This window comes from Phaenicophaeus curvirostris, chromosome 1, assembly GCF_032191515.1.
Source record: "Phaenicophaeus curvirostris isolate KB17595 chromosome 1, BPBGC_Pcur_1.0, whole genome shotgun sequence".
In the NCBI taxonomy this organism is placed as follows: Eukaryota; Metazoa; Chordata; class Aves; order Cuculiformes; family Cuculidae; genus Phaenicophaeus; species Phaenicophaeus curvirostris.
Window position 1 is genome coordinate 71,921,791 of NC_091392.1, and position 17,768 is coordinate 71,939,558.

A 17,768-nucleotide genomic window follows, 5' to 3' on the forward strand; every position below is an offset into this window, starting at 1 on the left:
CTGCTGGACTAATTTTGCCCCAATTGAGAAAAGTACTGGAATGACTCCACCGAAGTCAGACATGATGTCACCAGCATTGCTCATGCAGCAACTGTTTGGTCCATTGTTCCTGTCCCACAGCACACTTCCCTGGTTCTGAATTAGGGCAGTGTAACCATGTCAAATGCATAACATCTTTCAATAGGAGATGCAGCCTCAGCACTGTAGGCACAGCACGGGGATTTGGATGTCAGTGTTTGCACTGGCAGACTTTTTGTCATTTTCAGTAATTCTGTTGTCTAACCAGTGAGTTCGATGTAAGATCCCAGCATTAGATAAGGCATTATTCTTTGCTAGCAAGCAGATTACTTGTCATAACTTCTTCAGGGTGTACTGCTGGTGCATAATATACCGATCCATCATTGCTTAAATTTATAAGGATAAATGCAATCTATCAAGCTAAGCTGATATATAGCATCTCAAAAGTACATTCACCTAGGTTATATATCAGCATTATATTGAATTAATCTTCGTTAGGTTTAGATAACTTCATCCTGGTGAATGTCTTGGTGTGACAATGATATAGCTGGATACTAAGTCCACTTTCATCAAGTGATGACAGCTTCACTTTCCAGACAATTCTTACCACACTTGATTTATGCAGTATGTTCCTTTATGCTGAAGGCAACGGGAATTTCTTTTTGGCCTCTCTGGGAGTGGAATCAGACATTTTTGTTTGAAAGAAGTTATTTTCTTTTTTCTTCAATGGCATCTGTTTCTAGAGCATGACTGGATTGTTTCTTTGTTTCATCTTAATGTCTGCTTCTGGCCATTTATGCTTGGTCTCATTATTGCTTTCTATGTATCTCATTGACCTGAAGAAGCACAGTTTTCATGTAGTGCTTTTTTGCTCATTCACATTAAAGATAAAACATGCCTGGGAAGAATACTCCCCACTGTACATCCAGGGTGAGCTTGCATCTGGGATCAGCAATTTAAACATTACAAGGACTGCCTGCTCACAGATGTTCCCTGTTTTTATACTGTTCATCAGAAGCGTGTGTATGATTTGTACCGGTGATAATCTTAATCCAGCAAAATACACTTTTAAAAGTCTTTTAAGTTTGCACACAATGTCTGCCTCTGGTTTGCAGAGAACTGCAGGAGTCTGAAAGGAAGCCTGTTACCTCTCAAGTATCTGAGCATGTCTTGCTGGCCTTCCTCCTCATTACCCTTCTTCATTAAGAGCCACCATGTGCATGCTGGGCAGTTTGTCCCTGGCCATCACAGTACTTGTTATTTAGGGCAGCAGTGTTTGCTCTGGAGCATGCTTTCTTCCTCGTGTGTCTGTGCATGTAGTAGGACAGCTGTGTCCTGATCACTTACCAGTCTTGGCTCCTTCTTGCTTTGTTTTCTTTAGTCCAGTCTTCTTCTGGAGCTGTCCCTGCCCAGTGTCTTTGGAACTGAAGACATGTTTTTTTATACTTTGTGCTTTCTTTCAATATAATATTTGAGATCTGGGGAGGGTGTGTGGTTAAGTACAAAATGTGAAGGTCTGATTTTTTAATTTGAGCTCTGATGCTGTGTTCATTGTTCATCAGGGAATATATTTCTTTCTGATGCTTGTGGTTATAAAGCATTGATATATCATGATCATAACTTTGAATGTAGCTGTCTTGAAAGGATTTATAGAACCTGTTTTATTATTTCCCTTTCATGGTATAGGAAGTAGGTTCAATATCCGTAACTTATTTCTTTTATTTTAGACACCTCTTATGGTGGTGGGACTGCAGTTTTTGGATACCCCTGGGGTACATTTTCCAGAATAATAATTTATTCATTGAAAAATACAATACACTACATTTTGCAAGGCACAGAAATGGTTTACAAGTTCTTCTTAAGACAGTAATAGCTTATTCAATTAAAAAATTAGTTCATTTTGACATTTTCTAAGTGATCTCCAATGAAGATAACCAAAAGTCCAGAAGTAAACATAAAAAAAAAAAGTTCCAAGTATAAACACAGAAAAGGAAGGCAGTCAGGAGATCTCAGGTCAGGCAATGAATTTGTATTGCAGAAGGTGATAAGATCCCTCTCTGGGATGTATGGAAGATGCATCTGTAGATAAGCACAACATTCATGGTAACAAATCCAAACAGAGGATTTTCCATTGGCTTGACTGAAAATGACAGAATAAAATGAAACATTTTATTCTTTTCTTTCCAAAGCAAGAAAAATATTTTACCTATTAAGAGGCATTAGGAGCAGCTGTGTGCTCCAGCAGCCCTGGCCAGGACCCTTCTGCTCAGCCACTGGAGCCTAGCCCAGTACCCCGGGGACAAGAAGTCACAGGGTCTCTGCCTGGGATGAGGGACATGACTGCTGCTTTCCCAGCTGCAGGTTCAACCAGAGCCACATACCACCAGCTTGTTTAGCTTGTGCCCCAACAGATTTGGGGAAGATACGGACAGTCTCCCCGCTAGGTGCCAGCATCAGGCACAGGAGCTGTCATCCACAGTCCTGCTCCAGCCACTGATGCCCCTCTCATCCCAGTTCCCCCTGTAGCTGGTTTTTTTGCTACCTACATCACTACTGCCCCAGTGCCTGGAGGCAGAGAACTCCCCTCACTTCAGTAGGTGGCACCATGGACCCGGGGGTGTCTCCACCCCTAGGCCAATTCCAGCAGCTCCCCCCCAGTGCACTCACACGGGTTCCCCCAAAAGCTGGCACCTGTTCCTTGCAGCATGCACACATGAGGGATAGAGAGGGAGATTACTCAGGGAGTTAGGAAGAGATTTAATAAGAAAATAGAACAGATGGCAGTGATAAGGCACAGGGCTCAGTGAAATAACCATAATGACCAGCCCAGCTTTACACGTGACCAGCCTCTTTTATGCCCTTTCTGTCTGCCCCTGCTTTGTTCCTCCCTACTCCCCCGACCCTGCACATCCTTTCATCTACTCCTGTAGTTGTACTGTAGAGGAACTGTCTAGTTTCCTTTTGTGTACCCTTGTAATTTGCATTTTTCTTCTAGGAACTAAAAAGCAATTTTAAAAAGAAACAAAGCCCTATAGTATCTTCATATGAGCTTCGAAGAAAAAAAGTTTTATCAAATTAGTTGTTGAAGTATTTACTGAAGCAATAGATAAGAACACGTATGCATGTGAAGGGAGAGGGGAGCACAGGAAGGGTAGAAAGATTTGTGCAACTGTTCCAGCAACACTGGAAAAAGAGATTTAGCAGCTATAAATAATGGATTGGGGTAGAAAGAGGAAATAATATTTTAGCTGACTAAGATAATCACGAGTCTAGGCCGGAACTTCCTAAAGACTAACACAAGGGGAAAGAATATTAGCAGAAGTATGTGCCAGACGTAAGTGGTTCTATGAAGAATGAAAATCCCTTTTGTACCTCTAAACACAAAGTTCATGATGAATTGTTTCTTTTGGATTTGTCACTAAAGCTAGCCTCCAGGATCTTAATTTTTTCTCTGCCTTGATGAATTCATTCAGATTTAGTACCAAGTGCATGCGGCGTTCATATATGCTTAATCCTGTCTTTCAGATATTGTCTCCTGTCTTCACCCATTAGATTATTTCACTGTTTCATCACAGTAGGAAATTGAAAAATCCTTTTAGGAAAGCATCCTGCAATCACTAGCACATGGAGATTGATTAAAAAATGTTGGCAATCTTGTTTTTATCCTCTTCTCGTACTCTCCAAGAAATATAATAGATTTCAGCTGAGCTCAGATCCATTGCCCAGAAATGGCCAAATGCGAGGTTGGTGCAGTTCTAACTAAGAAACCGAGCTAATGATGTGCAAGACATAAGAAGAGTCAGTTTGCTCGCTGTTTTTCTTGGCTTCTTAAAAGCAATAGGAAGAAGCAGCAGTAAAAAAATAACTTTTTAATTTTTTTTTTCTTAAAGAAAGTAGTTATACTAACCAAAATAATAATTTATGATTTCTTTACATGCTTTTTGGGTAACACTTTTATTTTTACATCAATGAGTCCACTGTGGATTTTTGTCCTTACATTTTATATCAGCAAATGCACTTGTCTGTAAAAATAAAGGAATAGTATTCCTACCCACTTGAATCTTCCCCAGGTAAGTTAGATGCATTCAGGCTTAAAAGATGGAGTTTCTATATCATGTAGCTTTTGGGGAATAGCTGAAAGATGGAAATAAGTTCTGACTGTTTTATTTGGATAACATAGCAAACAGCACAAACTGTTTTCATATTAAATTTGGTCACTTTTTTTGAGGAAGTGTGTTTTAATGAGTTTTTCATGGCAGTTTTCTGCCATCTGATCAGGAATGTATTAAAGCAAGAACAACTACAGAATTAGTTAAATGAGAGATGTGCCACTAATATTTAATTTCTACACCCTGCCTCCTCCCTTTTCTTTTCAGTGATTTTTTTTTTAGTTTCTGATTTGAAAGAGTAAATATCAAAAGCATAATGGTGTTCAAGACACATGGAGTGCTTTGGTAGTTAAAGCTGATCTGCTGGATTTTTTCATCTGTTTAATCTTTTTTCCACAATAGCTAGTTTGTTGGAAGAAGAAACGGAAACCAGACAAAAGCTGTCATTGCCCTGAGAGAGAACCAAATGGTACTTATGAAAGATAAAGCAGGATGGAGAAAATCAGGCTGTCAATATGTATAGTGCAGTTTAACAAGGCAGAGAATAATGAGGTTCTCATGGAGGAAAAATTGCCCCAGAATGAATTAAAAAGTAGAATTTAAATCTATGTATTTTATTTTTGTAGCAATTAAAACACAATAGCAGTTTCAAGTGGCTCTCAGAATAGAGGGATGTGAAAAAACAGATAGAACATATTTTATTTACCTCTGTAGCCAATTCCTGGCATGTGGGTCTCGGGGAGAAATTTCCTAGTGTACTAGCTGAAAAACCCTTAGCTCTCATCAGCTTTAATTGATTTCTCAGCTAATGTGTACTTCACTAACGACAGTCACTAATCTTCCATCAAACACACAAATAGCAGTGCAGATGCTTAAAAGTTTTACGCCAGTAAAATATGAGGATTTGTGGAAGGAAAATGAGAAAGTCACTTCTTCCATTATAGCTGTAATAATCTATTCTTATGTACTAGATTTCTTGGTAAGTTATGATTTAGCTGTCAATACTATAGGCTAACATTAGAGAAATGTAAATAGGGAGCTTTCTAATACAAATTATTTTTTTTACTTATTTGAGAGCTTTATTTGGAATATTGTTGCATATTTAGAAGTATAAAACTGGAAACTTTAAATTGTGAGTTTGTGAATTTGAGTATTCTGATCCTAGGATTTTATTCTTGATCATCATTGGTTTTCAAACATGACAAAGATATGTATTTATTTTTAAATGACATTTTTGTATGGAGGATATGAGCGGTTAATCTACCACATTTATATTCAGAAAACATATCATGCTGTGAAGTTTCAGAATGTTGTCATGGAAGAAAGTTGAGGGATTTTTTCATGATTCAGGGCAGTAGATCAGATGGTGGCTGTTAGAATCTTGCAGGAACTTTCCCAAAGGAAATTAAATTTGGGAAGATGACAAGCAGTGTATTTTAAGAGGAGATTTTATGCATATGGCAGTTGAAAGCATGTGAAAGCATATAGCAACATACTCAGGATATTTGTAAAAATAAAGTAAAGCACTGTTGACAGGAGAGAGATTGTGCTCTCAAGGTTAATTATGCAATGCTCTGTCCCTTTCTGCTAGAGTGGGGAATATATTACTGTAATCCTTCAAAGGGAGGCACTTAATTACTGTCCTACCTAGGGTCTGTCCTTTTTGAGGTAACAGCTTGGTACAGCCCGAGCAAGACCAGTGCCCTTCCCCAGCCTTTGGTGACCTTGCTCTGTTTTTGGTTTTATTTGTTTGGTTCCATTTTGTTTTTCCTGCAGGCAGTATCTTAAGCATGAAGTTTACTCCCGTTTTCAGATGTGAACCTCGTGGGAAAGCAAAGCGTTGCCCTTGGTGGTCTCAGCCCAGTAGGCCCATGTGTGAGCTGTATCCATGCATGATCTTGAACCTTTTACCAGCACAAGGATTCTCAGCAGCAAAGTATTCATAGAATCATAGAATGATAAAATCATAGAATAACCAGGTTGGAAGAGACCCACCGGATCATTGAGTCCAACCATTCCTATCAAACACTAAACCATTCCCCTTAGCACCGTAGCACCTGTGCCTTTTTATTGAGGGCTTTGCTTTTAATTCCCTTGTAAGAACTCAGACTGACTTGTACAGACATCACTAAGACCCACACCGGTTATTCCACTACACAGCCTAAAGACAGGTTGGCTGGCTGCTTCCCTGTGCTGCCCTAGGCTCCCAGCTGTAGTCTTAGAGACAGCTTGTGACACAGGCAAAATGCGCCTTATTCCTCATCTGTCTTGCATGGCACTGGCAATCTTCCCTTACATGATGTGCAGCGGAGACATAGAGACATAGCTATGCTGGTAAATAGAGAGGGCAAGGGACCAATCCATGGCCATGTTGGGTGGGGTTTCAGTGCTGGAGCTTGGGCATCCTGAACTGAAAAGGAGAAATATTTTAAAGAAAGTGCTGGGATAAAACTGGTCTCTGCATTTGGGCTGAGGAAGTTTTTTCTCCGTGTCACTAATATGAATATTGTGTGTACTCATAGATGTTGCAGTATTAGCCACAGATGGCTTTTTAAGCTCATCTTTGAGCTTTTCCTTATAGCAAATTTAGAGGCAAGAGGGCACTGGTGATGTCGCTGATGCCTCCTGCTGTCCCGTCACAGTTTTTATGTCAGTTACAGGACATAGGACATTATGAAGTATTTCAGGGCCGCTGCTGCTTGAAGCTCCTACAGAGCCTTCTGAAGTTGGCATCTCTTACAGTGTTGACACTGCAGGATTTCCAACAAGTTCTTTGCTCTGTGTCTTCTCCCTTCCTCCTTGGGTTCCCTTCTGGCATCTCAGCTCTGCCAGAATGTCTGCAGTGTATCCCTGACCCCAGCCATGGCAGAAACTATAAACGCAGGTGATCCCTCTGGTCCTTTGTTCCTGCGCTTTTGTTCCCCTGTCTGTTGGGGAAATTTGTACGTGTTGCTACATACAAATGAGTTGTTCACGAACAATTGAAGTTAGATTGTGCTGAAAAAAGATACTGCTGCTGGGCTCTCCCAAGAGACCTCGTGGTTGGTACACTGCAGCTGAACTAGGTCATACATCTGCCCTGTGCATAGTTAGTAGTACTTCAGCACTTGGCACATATTGGCTGAAATATTTTTGCCAACTGACTTTCTGAAAGAAAGTTCATTAGGCACACTAATATATCCTCCTGCAAATTGTTTAGGATTTTGACTCTATGTTCCTAGGTCACTTAAGGTGTAAATGGAACTGAATACAGCTGCTGGAACATAACACGTGGGACTTTTCTGCCAGAGTACTGGTGCAGTTTGCTGTCTTAGACTTCATGCTCCAGCAGAGTTGCTGCCATCTCTCATTTCTCCCAGTACATTAAACATCCAGGTTTCAGGAATGCAAATGATTATGCTGAATAAATCATCTCCATAGATTTGTGCATCCAGAAAATATCATTGTCTTTGCTTACATGCTTCTTCAATAATGTAGTGTACTGGTGGTTTCTGAAACTTTAAATATCTGGCATATGATATAATAAAGACTGACCTATATTCTCCTTTAATGAAAGTTAGTGTAAATTTGTTGATATCAGGGGAATTGTGTTAATATAAAGCACAAAGACAGGACCTTAAAGGTCATATTTCTACTCCATTTCAAGGTATATTCAAAATAGAGGAATCTTTTTCAATGATCTAATGTTTGTCAAATCAACACATCTCTAATAGTGTTGGAAGCCTTGATAACCATCTGCCGGTGCTTCTAGGCATAATTGAACAGCACCAGAATCGCTGAGAAATATTCCTGTAAATTGATGTTAGATGAAAGTAAAGTCTTTTTCATCAAATGGGACATTTTGAAAGCTTACCAAAGGTAGTGACTTCACGGTCTACAGCTGCAGTCCTTTGACTGGCTTGACTTCTCCTGGATTATGTCCAGTCTTTAAAACTGCTATTTCTCTCTCTTTTTCTATCTTTTTAAACTTTTGTTTGGCTTCTGCTAATCTAACTGCTCCAGAGCAATTTATCATCTTTTCTGCTTATACTCGGGTGTTCACTAGTTCACTACTCAATTGTAATGCTCATTTTCCCAGGGATGCTATTATAGGTGAGATTGCCCAGAGGGAGCAGCTAACAGAGGAAATACAAGGATCTTCTTTGTGTATTTTAGAGTTGTATAAATTGATTTCACCCCATTTAAAATATTGTAGATACACCACGTATTCCTGCAGGATCCAAACATTTTTATTATCAAGCTTTTAGTTGACAATGCTGTTTACTAGGGATCCACACTCCAGCTGCAGGCCACGTGGCATGACCTCGGAGATCACCAGTGATACACGTTTAAAGAAGGTGCTCATGTACTTATAAAGATCTTATCCTCATTACAGTTGTTGCCATAATGCCTGTTGAAGCACTGGCTGTTTTAAATAATTTCTCTTCAGACTATGCTTTTAGCACAGCACATCTTCAAAGAGAAAACACATTCAATTCAAACATTGCTATTTTCTCTCTGTAGCCAGTTGTTATTGGAAAGAGCTCTGAGAGGCTGAAGAGAGGATAAAGTTCACTGACATTTGCAAATTATTAGTATGCTAAGGAGGTCATGAAGTTATAGAGAAAACTCAAAAGACTTTTCAAGCAGTCAAGTATACCAGCCAGAAAGTGTTCTCAGCTATAAATAGGTCTTTCATGGCTGTAAACATCTAGTATGTTTTATAATTGGGTTACAAAGCATATACGGCCAGGATGAACAGACAGGAAAGCATAATGTTACTATTATAGCTTTGTGTTTGCTGCAGTGCTGTTGCAAACTGTTCCATAGAGACTTGTGTCTGAACAGGAGTTGGGTAAAAGACCTAGAAGTGCAGGAGATTTTGATCTGTTCTGTTCCTGTTTGGTTGCTGTCCCAAGGACTTATCAGACCTTTGTTAATCAGAAGTAAGTCTCCTGAAGACTATACCTGGGCTTTGTTGCAGTTCTTTTTCCTGTTAAAACCTGAGAAAATGTTTGATAAGTTGTGTTCCTTCTCACGGGCTCACTCTGGCATGCAGTCCAGTGAAATTAAATGCTAAGGATTTCAGGCTTAGATCTGTAACTTTTTTTTTCTAGCTAATTTAATTGATTCTCTGTTTTCTCATCCTTCAGACTTCCATCTGTAAGAGCTGCAAAATATTGAGTAGATTTAGAAATATTAGGCAGCAGTTTCATTTGACAATACAAGTAGTTTACAGTCATGCTGTTCTAGCTACCTGTTTATATTATTTCCACTTGTGTGTGACTTTAGCAGCCACAATCTTCAAAGAGTCAAACTCAGATGAGCAGCTCATCCTTTGAAAGCCAGGATTCAAGCTGTTGGATAACATAAAGAATTGATGCTTAGCTCTACTGGTTTTGGAAAAAGTAGCTATTAAAAGCACATTCTAATTTGCGTTGGCAGAATAAGGATCACACGCAGTCCCAAAATACCAGTGAACACTGATTTTAATGTTTCATCGCTTTGGTGTATAAGATAGCTCCATGTTCCATTGAAAAACAGAGAATCAGCTTTCCCTTGGCACTATATATAGTATTCCCAGGGTGACAGCATAAGAGCAGTGATGGGTGGAGGTTTAAAAAAAAACCCTAATTAATACTGAATTCAGCCAGAAAGGGAGCCTGCCTCTTAATGGGGATTATAGCCTACCTCTGCAATGTCTAACTGGACTTGGAGTGCATTGAATTATTCTGAAGGTCATGTGTAAGGACAGTGTGTCATTAAGGAACAGGCTGGTGGAGGAAGATGTAGTCTGCAGTTACTGTGAAAATAGTATGTTTCCTTGCTTTGTGGGTCTTTGGAGTTGATGTGAGAGTAACCAGAATTCCTGGGCTGGAAAACACCATTGAAAAGATATATAAAAAGGAGAATCAGGCTAATTTCTTTGGGACCAGAAATGAGAGGAACACACAGGTTCTTAGAGACTGGAAGTCTCCATCCATAAGGAAGAGGAGGCAATGTGGAGTCTCAGTAGGCTTTAGGCTTTGCATAAGTTATGAGCTAAAGTGATTTTTAGAGACAGTTAGATAGTTTAGAGACAGACCCTGAGAAGAGTGAGCACCTCCAGTGAGAGTCCAAGTGGAAGATTTGCTGTCTTTGGTTTCATAAAGGGCAGTCAGGTAGAAAGGGAGGAGGCAAAAGGGAAAGGAAAAGTTGGGAATAGCATCACCCCACGAGGTCTTGATGGGGTGACCATGGTGCCTGTGGAAGGGCCTGCAGTGAAAACAGAGGAAAATGCCTCGTGCTGAAGCTGTTTGAAATGAGATTAGACAGAGTACTGGAGATCTACTACAGGAATAAAAGTATTGATGGTCAGTGTTTGACATCTATCATTTTATTGGTTTAATGATCAGCCTTTATGATTTATCATGTTACTTCATACCTTTTCTAATATTTTGGTTTTTTTGCCTGAGACTACAAGTATACTTCCAGTGAGATCACAGTTGGTTTTGCCATTGACTTTAATGGGATTGTAATTGAATGTTAAGTCAGGTAGCTATCCTTAGGCTCAGTAAACAGTGGCCTATGTAGTTCGGGAAAATTGGATAAAACAAGAAAGGGGATCAATTTACAGTACTCCAAGTGCTCATTTCTGGCCCCTTGTACAGACAAGCAGAATAGTCTACCTTGTACTTAATGCATGTTAAGAGTGTTTTTGTTGAGAAAGAGCACATGGAAAGTAGTGTGCTGATAATTCAGACACAGTCTGTGTTTTAGTAAGATTAGCTGACCAAGCCCCAGCTGATAATCAAGAAATGCATGATATGAATGAGAGCACAGGTCATTAAGAAGAGCATCATTATTTAAAAGCATAAAAGCACTCTGCGAAATGAGTGTAGTAAAATTCCTTTGTCGCTGCAGCGGAGGTTCAGATGTGTAGTTGCAAGCTGACTGGTTGTGACCCTAGATGTAAGCATATTCCAACAGCTGCAGCAAATTGCTAAATCATTCTTAGCTAATGCTGACATCAAATTATCTAAATATTTTTTGTAAGGTTATCCTTTGCCATAGGGACTAATGCATAAGTCTTCATATGCCTTCTACACTATTCCCTTGAGCTCTATTTGTCTTAGTTTTAAAATAATACACTAGTCCTTTGGCATCTGAACTGTTCCACTCATTACTCAATCTTTTCCTTTTTTTAAAATAAGTCAACTTGCAATTAATCCAGAATGCTGAACTTGTGACTGCAGATGCCAACACAGTAAATAACTGGGATTTCATCACAAGCATGAGATGGTTTCTTTTTGATCTCCCTGGAGAGTCACTGAGATGTGAGAAAATGCTGTCATTATTATCTGCAAATGGGTTAGCTCAATGTCACTGCAGCAAATTGTTTGTGGTTACTGGAAGTCATTTCTTAGTACCAGAGAGCAGTCCTGCAAAAGAGCATCAATAAGAATGTTAAAAACGTATTAAAAATAAAAGCAAAACACTTAATGCTCTTAAGTCTCTGACTGTACTGTCATGACAATGTACTGCAGCAGTTTTGGATGCATCGCTCTCTGGAAAAGTGAAATAGAGGAGAGCATTTGAGGGAACTCTACAGCTGGTATCAAGGAAATTACTTCTCTTGTATCTGTGCAGCTGTGCCTCTACGTCTGTTGAAAATTGTGCTTTTTAAGTTGATCTGTCTTATGGACCTGACAGGAAAAATGTGTTGCTGATGATTTTATTGGCTTACTATCCATTAATGACACTAGTGGCAGTAAAGCGCCTGGGCCGAACATACCAGTGTTCACAGTGATCAGCGCCTCTCAGGGCTGCCATCAAGCTGCCAGGATGCATTACTGAAAATTACTGAGCAACTCACATAGTCTTCAGGTGCTGTTTGTGGCTTGGGAGATTCCAGATCTCATTTTATGTAAATGCTGGCAACCCACCATACATTTTTGTGAGCTTGACAGCTGCTTTTTGTGCAGAGATCAGCTGAGGAGCTAGTGTTGCCCGAGATGCACTTTTGCACAAGGGGCTCAATCATTTGATGTGTTTCTTTTGAAGCCCTGTAAGTGGGGAGGAGCAGGACGGCTTCTGGGCTGTGCCATTGAGAATACTGAAAGTTCAAAGCATGTCAGGTAGAGGTGAGCACTAACTAGGAACCAGTGGCTCCTCATTCAGAGAAGGCTGGTTGAGGATCAGCACAAGGGAAGGTCTTTGTGGCCATCTGTGTGTGAGGACTACATGAGGCTGGCATTGTCCATGCCAGGACAAGCAAGGAGGAAGCATATTGTTATAATCACATGTGCACTACAGAGCCGATCAGTTGCAGAGGAAAAGACCACCTAGTCTCTCTGTTGGGCACACAGTAGCCTCCTCATTGTCTGCTTGGACAGATGTGGTATAGTGCTCTCAAAACCACCTCTGGAAGGAGTTGCCTGCAGGATTCCATATTTGGATTGGGAGGTAAAGGAAAACACACTTGAGCTTCCAGTACAATTTCTAGAAACTTGTTGATGGGGACAGCATTTGTCTCTGGATTTCCCAGCCTCTAACCAGTGTGTGAAATGTCAGAAAGCTGGACAGGGATTCTATTTTTACAAATGGGGAACAGAAAACTTTGTGTGCTTCTAATATCTCCTCTCATGAGGAGGGCAACATGGGCAGCAGCTTTTTGACTGTGTTAGGCCATCAGACCAGCCATCATCAGCATGTTTTTTGTTTTGACATGGGCTCCTGGCCACCTGTATAGTGTCCATCTGTTGAACTGGGTGTAATGCCTCCCAACACTGTGATCCAGATAATTTGAATGAGGAATAGGTTTCCAGGAGCTGATGATTTTCCTGAAGGATGGTTTGCCTTAACATGATAAATACTGTCCCTTCTGCATGAAGTCCCTCCCATGCACTTCTCTCACGGTACTGCTGTTCACTTGTCATTACTTTAAGGCATTTGGGGAGATTAATCTAGAATAAAAGTAAGCATGTCATGGCGATGATAGCAAGTAAATATTCAGAGACAGTCACTGGCCTTCTGTGACTGTATCTGAACAAGCTCCTCTTAGAGCTGCGCAGTGATTTTCTATGAATGGTGTATTTCCTGAAAAATGCAGTTTTAGAATAACCACATCTATTTGCCATCTGAAGTGAAATTAAACTAGCTATAAGTGGGAAAGAACACAGTGAAACTGGCTTCCAGGAATGACAGAGAACATGTCTCTGCCTTCAGCTCACCCAAGATGTAAGAACCCCACTGCATCAAGCTGTGTGTCCAAGTCAGACAATGAATTTCTGCCATGGCATCTTGGTCTTGACTGGCCTTCTATATTCAACTGTCTTAGCTATATCTAAAGAAAAAAAATCCAAATACAATAAGTTATTAAGTAGTTTTTACTGTATTGTTTTGTGTGTTTAGGTTGAATTGATTTCTTGCTTGAAAGAGTGATTTCATCTACCTTAGCAAACAGCATTGTGCAGTCTACAGATTTGCAGACCAAAACTGTAATGAAGACCTAGGCAGATTTCAGGGGGTTTGCTTCAAAACAGCTTTATTCTAATTCCACTTGAAGGAAATTTTGAAACTTCTAGCAAATCAGGAGACCAAATATTGCGTGTTGAAAAAGTCAACAAACCCTCTCAACTTATTAGGAATATTTCAAGTTTCCTGCTGAAGTAGAACCTAGCACATGTTTATGAGACATATCAATGCTGTTTAAGCTGTATCTTTTACTGGCAATTGTTTCAGCTGAAATTTTGTCTGGGGCTTCTTAAGGTCATCTGGCATCCTACTTAAATCTGTGTATCTTGCTTTGTGTGTGTAGTTCTTGCTGTTGTTTCACTAAGATCTATACATATAATTGGTCTCTACATAACCCTTTAAAAAGGGTATTCTTATACCTGTCTGTCTGCCTGCAACCCCAAAAGGAAAAAATATCCAGTGCTACTGTCTCAATGTTCTTGTTCAGACTCCTCTACTGCGTGACTGTGAAGTTAGTCATGACACATTTGTCTTAGCTGCAGGAAACTGAGAGTGAGGATGCAGCAACAAGGGCAAGACAGGTGTCTGGGAGCTGCAAAAAAAAAAAATTAGCAATCACATGCGGGAGAGCAGCCCAGCTGCAATGAAAGGAGCACGTGAGGCTTGTGCAGAATTGGTTTTTAATGCAGCAAACTTTACCTGCATGCTGAAGGCTATAGATGGTGTCATGTGGTAAAAGTGGGGAGGGCTTACTCGTGCTCTGAAGATTGTGTCATCTCTGGAAAGAAAGAGAATATCGAGGGTAAGTGCTAGTGACTCTCTTATGCAAAGGCATCTGCTCCCTAGGACAGCAAGTGCTCATGCTGCTTTGCAAGTTTGTGGTTTAGGTAATGAATTATACCCATGGCTCTGGCTGACCTCATTTGAATCCAATGATACATATTTGAGATACTTCAATGTTTTATTGCGATGTGATTTGTTTAGTGTCAGACATTGGGACAGGTCAAACATGACTGCAAGTTTTGGAGTGAGTGAATGACCTAGGATTTCCTGCCAGAGGTCTCATTCATCTTGGCATATCCAGAAGCATATGGTAAAGAGAATTTATAATCTTTACAGATTACTAGTTTTGGAATAGTATATAAGTCTAATATCAGGGATAAAACAGACATCAGCAAATAACTGTTGATAATTTAATATATTGTAACCTGATGTATTTCTCATATTAGAGAAATAATCTGTCCATATGCATTACTGTCCTCATGGTTGCCATCTAGTCTCTCCTTTAACTTGCATGCTACAAATACCAGATGCTTTTAAGCCTACTCAGTGTGTAAACCGTGCCTTCTTAAACGCCAGCCCTGAATACTGCTTTGTGCACATTGCTAAGTTTTTGTGGTGTCACTTATGCTGAACAGATCATTGATCTCTGTTTTACTTGTTCATAACAGTATATTCTTGGAGTTTTTCTCAGTTCCAGAATAAGAATTTACTACTATAATAGGCAACCTAAGTCACTATACAGTATAGGCATAACAAAAACAATTCTCACAAGTTACGTGAGTCCAAAGTTTCTATTTAAATATTTCTTGATATTGCTTGTTCAGCATGTAATATGAATTCTTTTTTGTATGCCTTTATGAAACAAGAAGAACACAGACTTTAAAATTTCTTTTAAAGATTCCTGTGCCTGAAAGAAAAATGTCGCCAAAAATGATTGATTCTCAGGAAAGCTGTCAGTGTTCATTTAGGGTTTTTTGAAAAGATGAAATCAGAAACTTTTTGTGTTTTGGAGTTCGCAGGTTACCACATAGTTTTCAACTGTCTCTTTAGGTTTATGTTTTTAGAAGAGAGGCAGTGTCAGACAGTCAGAAGTTTGCCTGGACTCTCTCTGAGCTCAAGAGAGGTGTGCAGGTAATTGTAAATATGTGCATGAAGAGCAGCTCTTAGCTGGATTTTGAAACGACTGGCAAAACCTATGTGTGACCAGTTTGTTTTTCTCTGTTGTTTTACAGGTTCCAGAATCTGCTGTGGTCTCGGAAAGCATTTGTGGACAGCGTGAAAATATATAACCAGAGCTACATCTATATGCCAGCTTTCTCGATGAAGACAGGGACAGGACCCTCCCTACGTGTCTATTACACCCTGGAGGACTTTGGGGCCAAGCAGGTGGTCCTTTTTGCCAACCCCAATTTCCTGCGTGACATTGGCAAGTTCTGGAAGAACAAAGGTATCCATGCCAAACGGCTTTCCACAGGACTTTTCCTAGTCAGTGCTGCCCTTGGTCTGTGTGAAGAAGTAACAATTTATGGCTTCTGGCCATTCTCCGTGGACCTGCATGGGAAATTTATTAGCCATCATTACTATGACAATGTCTTGCCTGATTCTGGATTCCATGCCATGCCGGAGGAATTTCTACAGCTCTGGTTTCTTCATAAAAGTGGTGTACTGAGAATGCAGTTAGAACCATGTGAGGACCCTTTAATCCAGTCTTCTGCCTGAGGATCATAGAGTTGGTTTGGGAGATTGTAACAGTTAGGTAAGGGTTCTTGTGGGATATGGCAAAAGAGCTGCAAACACACAAGCTACTATAAACAGATAATTTATTAGTAAAAATTAGTAATTTACTTAAAAACAGCAAGACAGTTCAGTAATCATAACCGTCAGGGATAATAACAGAGCAGTCGTCATGTCCCTGTGTGGTAGCACAGTTAGGCACAAAGCTTAGCAGGGGCGTCCCTGCAATGACAACATAGGTTGTGGTTTATTGCCACACCTTGCCACAATTTTCAGGGTTATTTATACAGGTTTGCATCCCATCACATAGGGCCAGTACGTGCCAGGAGATGGTCTCAACTCTGCCCTTCAGTTATATAATCACTGCTCATTATTGCTCATGCGCAAACCCCAGTCAAAGGTTTTTCCTCCTCCTAAGGGTGGTTACTTCATCTTCCTTTGTCTTCCTCTCTTGCTCTTCACCCGTCTTGGCTGTCTTCCCTTTGTTGAAGGTCGTTTGCAACTGCAAGTTTCATAACTTGGATGGGAAACACAGTTGAGTAAGCGCTTCTTACAGTTCCTTGTTGTTCTCAACACAGTCTTTCTCTTGTGATTTATCAAGTGCTGGTGAAGTGCTTGCTTAAACTTACAACAATACAATACACCGTTTTACCTCTACAGATCAAGTAATTTTCCATCTCCAATACAGAGATCTAATAGTTTTTAATTTCTATGCTCTCCAACAGAGTTCTGTTTTCTGTTGATTTTTTTTAAAGGGAAAATAATTATGGATCTGCATGGACTACAAAAATGTTACTTGAAGGCCAAATGGAATACGTCCTTAATGTACAGTGCTTTATGGAACTGGAGTGGGGAAAAGCGAATCTCTCCATTAAGTCCATACAGCAGCATTGTGAAAATAACGTCAGAAGCAGCTCAGCTGAACTTTCTGGGGGACATTTTTAAATGACTGATGCTAAAAGGGCATTAAGGCTCGGAGAGACACAGGGCCAACCACAAGCTTTTGCTGACAGTGCCAAATATGACTGTCTATTCAAAAATCCATTTCATTCCAGACTGGCATCTTGTACAACTTTCCTTTTTCCTTTTTTATTTTTTTTCTTCTGTGTGTGTGTGTGTGTGTGTGCGCGCGTGTAGGGGAGTATGTGTGTTGTTGACTTTCTTTGTTTCTTTCTCCTTTCTCATTTCCCCCCCTTTTTTTTTCTTTAGCTTTTTTTGTTGTTGTTTTTTTTTTTTAATCCTCAATGGAAGGAAAAGGAAAGGCTTATAAGCCCCAGGAGCCAAGTACTATCAACTTCTCTGAAGACTCGAGAGAGTGAAGGGTGCTAAGAATCTGGTTAAAAGAATGTCCTAGGAATGCCCTGCTGCTACTGAATATGGGTGGACCTACTTGCTGTAGATTTTATTAGGTTAGTTTAGGTCATTGCACTTATAGCTATGATAATGCTCTACTGTGGGCAAGAGCTAGTTAAGGGAAATTGGTCTGCAAAAAAAACAATTGTGTTACAAAACCAGTAGTGAAGTGCAGCCTGGTTTTCAGTGGACCTGCTACAAGTTTTCCACATCGACTTTTATAGCAGGGATGGTTCCTGACCTGTTTTGCTGTCCAGCCTTGAGGATTAATTCTGTATTCACATTTGGACTCAAAATGTTCATTGACTGTAAAGGGGATTTGAGTTGTTCAGCGAA

The 17,768-nt window shown here is 40.0% G+C and overlaps 1 protein-coding gene across 3 annotated transcripts in view; it reads left to right on the forward strand.

The window, feature by feature from the left end:
• ST8SIA1 (ST8 alpha-N-acetyl-neuraminide alpha-2,8-sialyltransferase 1) overlaps window positions 1-17,197 on the forward strand; it is a 126,368-nt gene extending 109,171 nt beyond the window's left edge. The window contains exons 5-6 of one of the 3 annotated variants that reach the window (XR_011337889.1): window positions 15,578-16,618; window positions 16,835-17,197. Coding sequence is in view for 2 of the 3 variants with exons in the window: in XM_069862710.1 (XP_069718811.1) it covers window positions 15,578-16,064 (487 nt within the window). In the remaining variant the exon portion in view is untranslated. Of the gene's footprint in view, window positions 1-15,577 lie in introns of all 3 variants that reach the window. The other 2 variants (XM_069862710.1, XM_069862697.1) reach the window with 2 other exon arrangements.
• The last annotated feature ends 571 nt before the right edge of the window (window positions 17,198-17,768 follow it).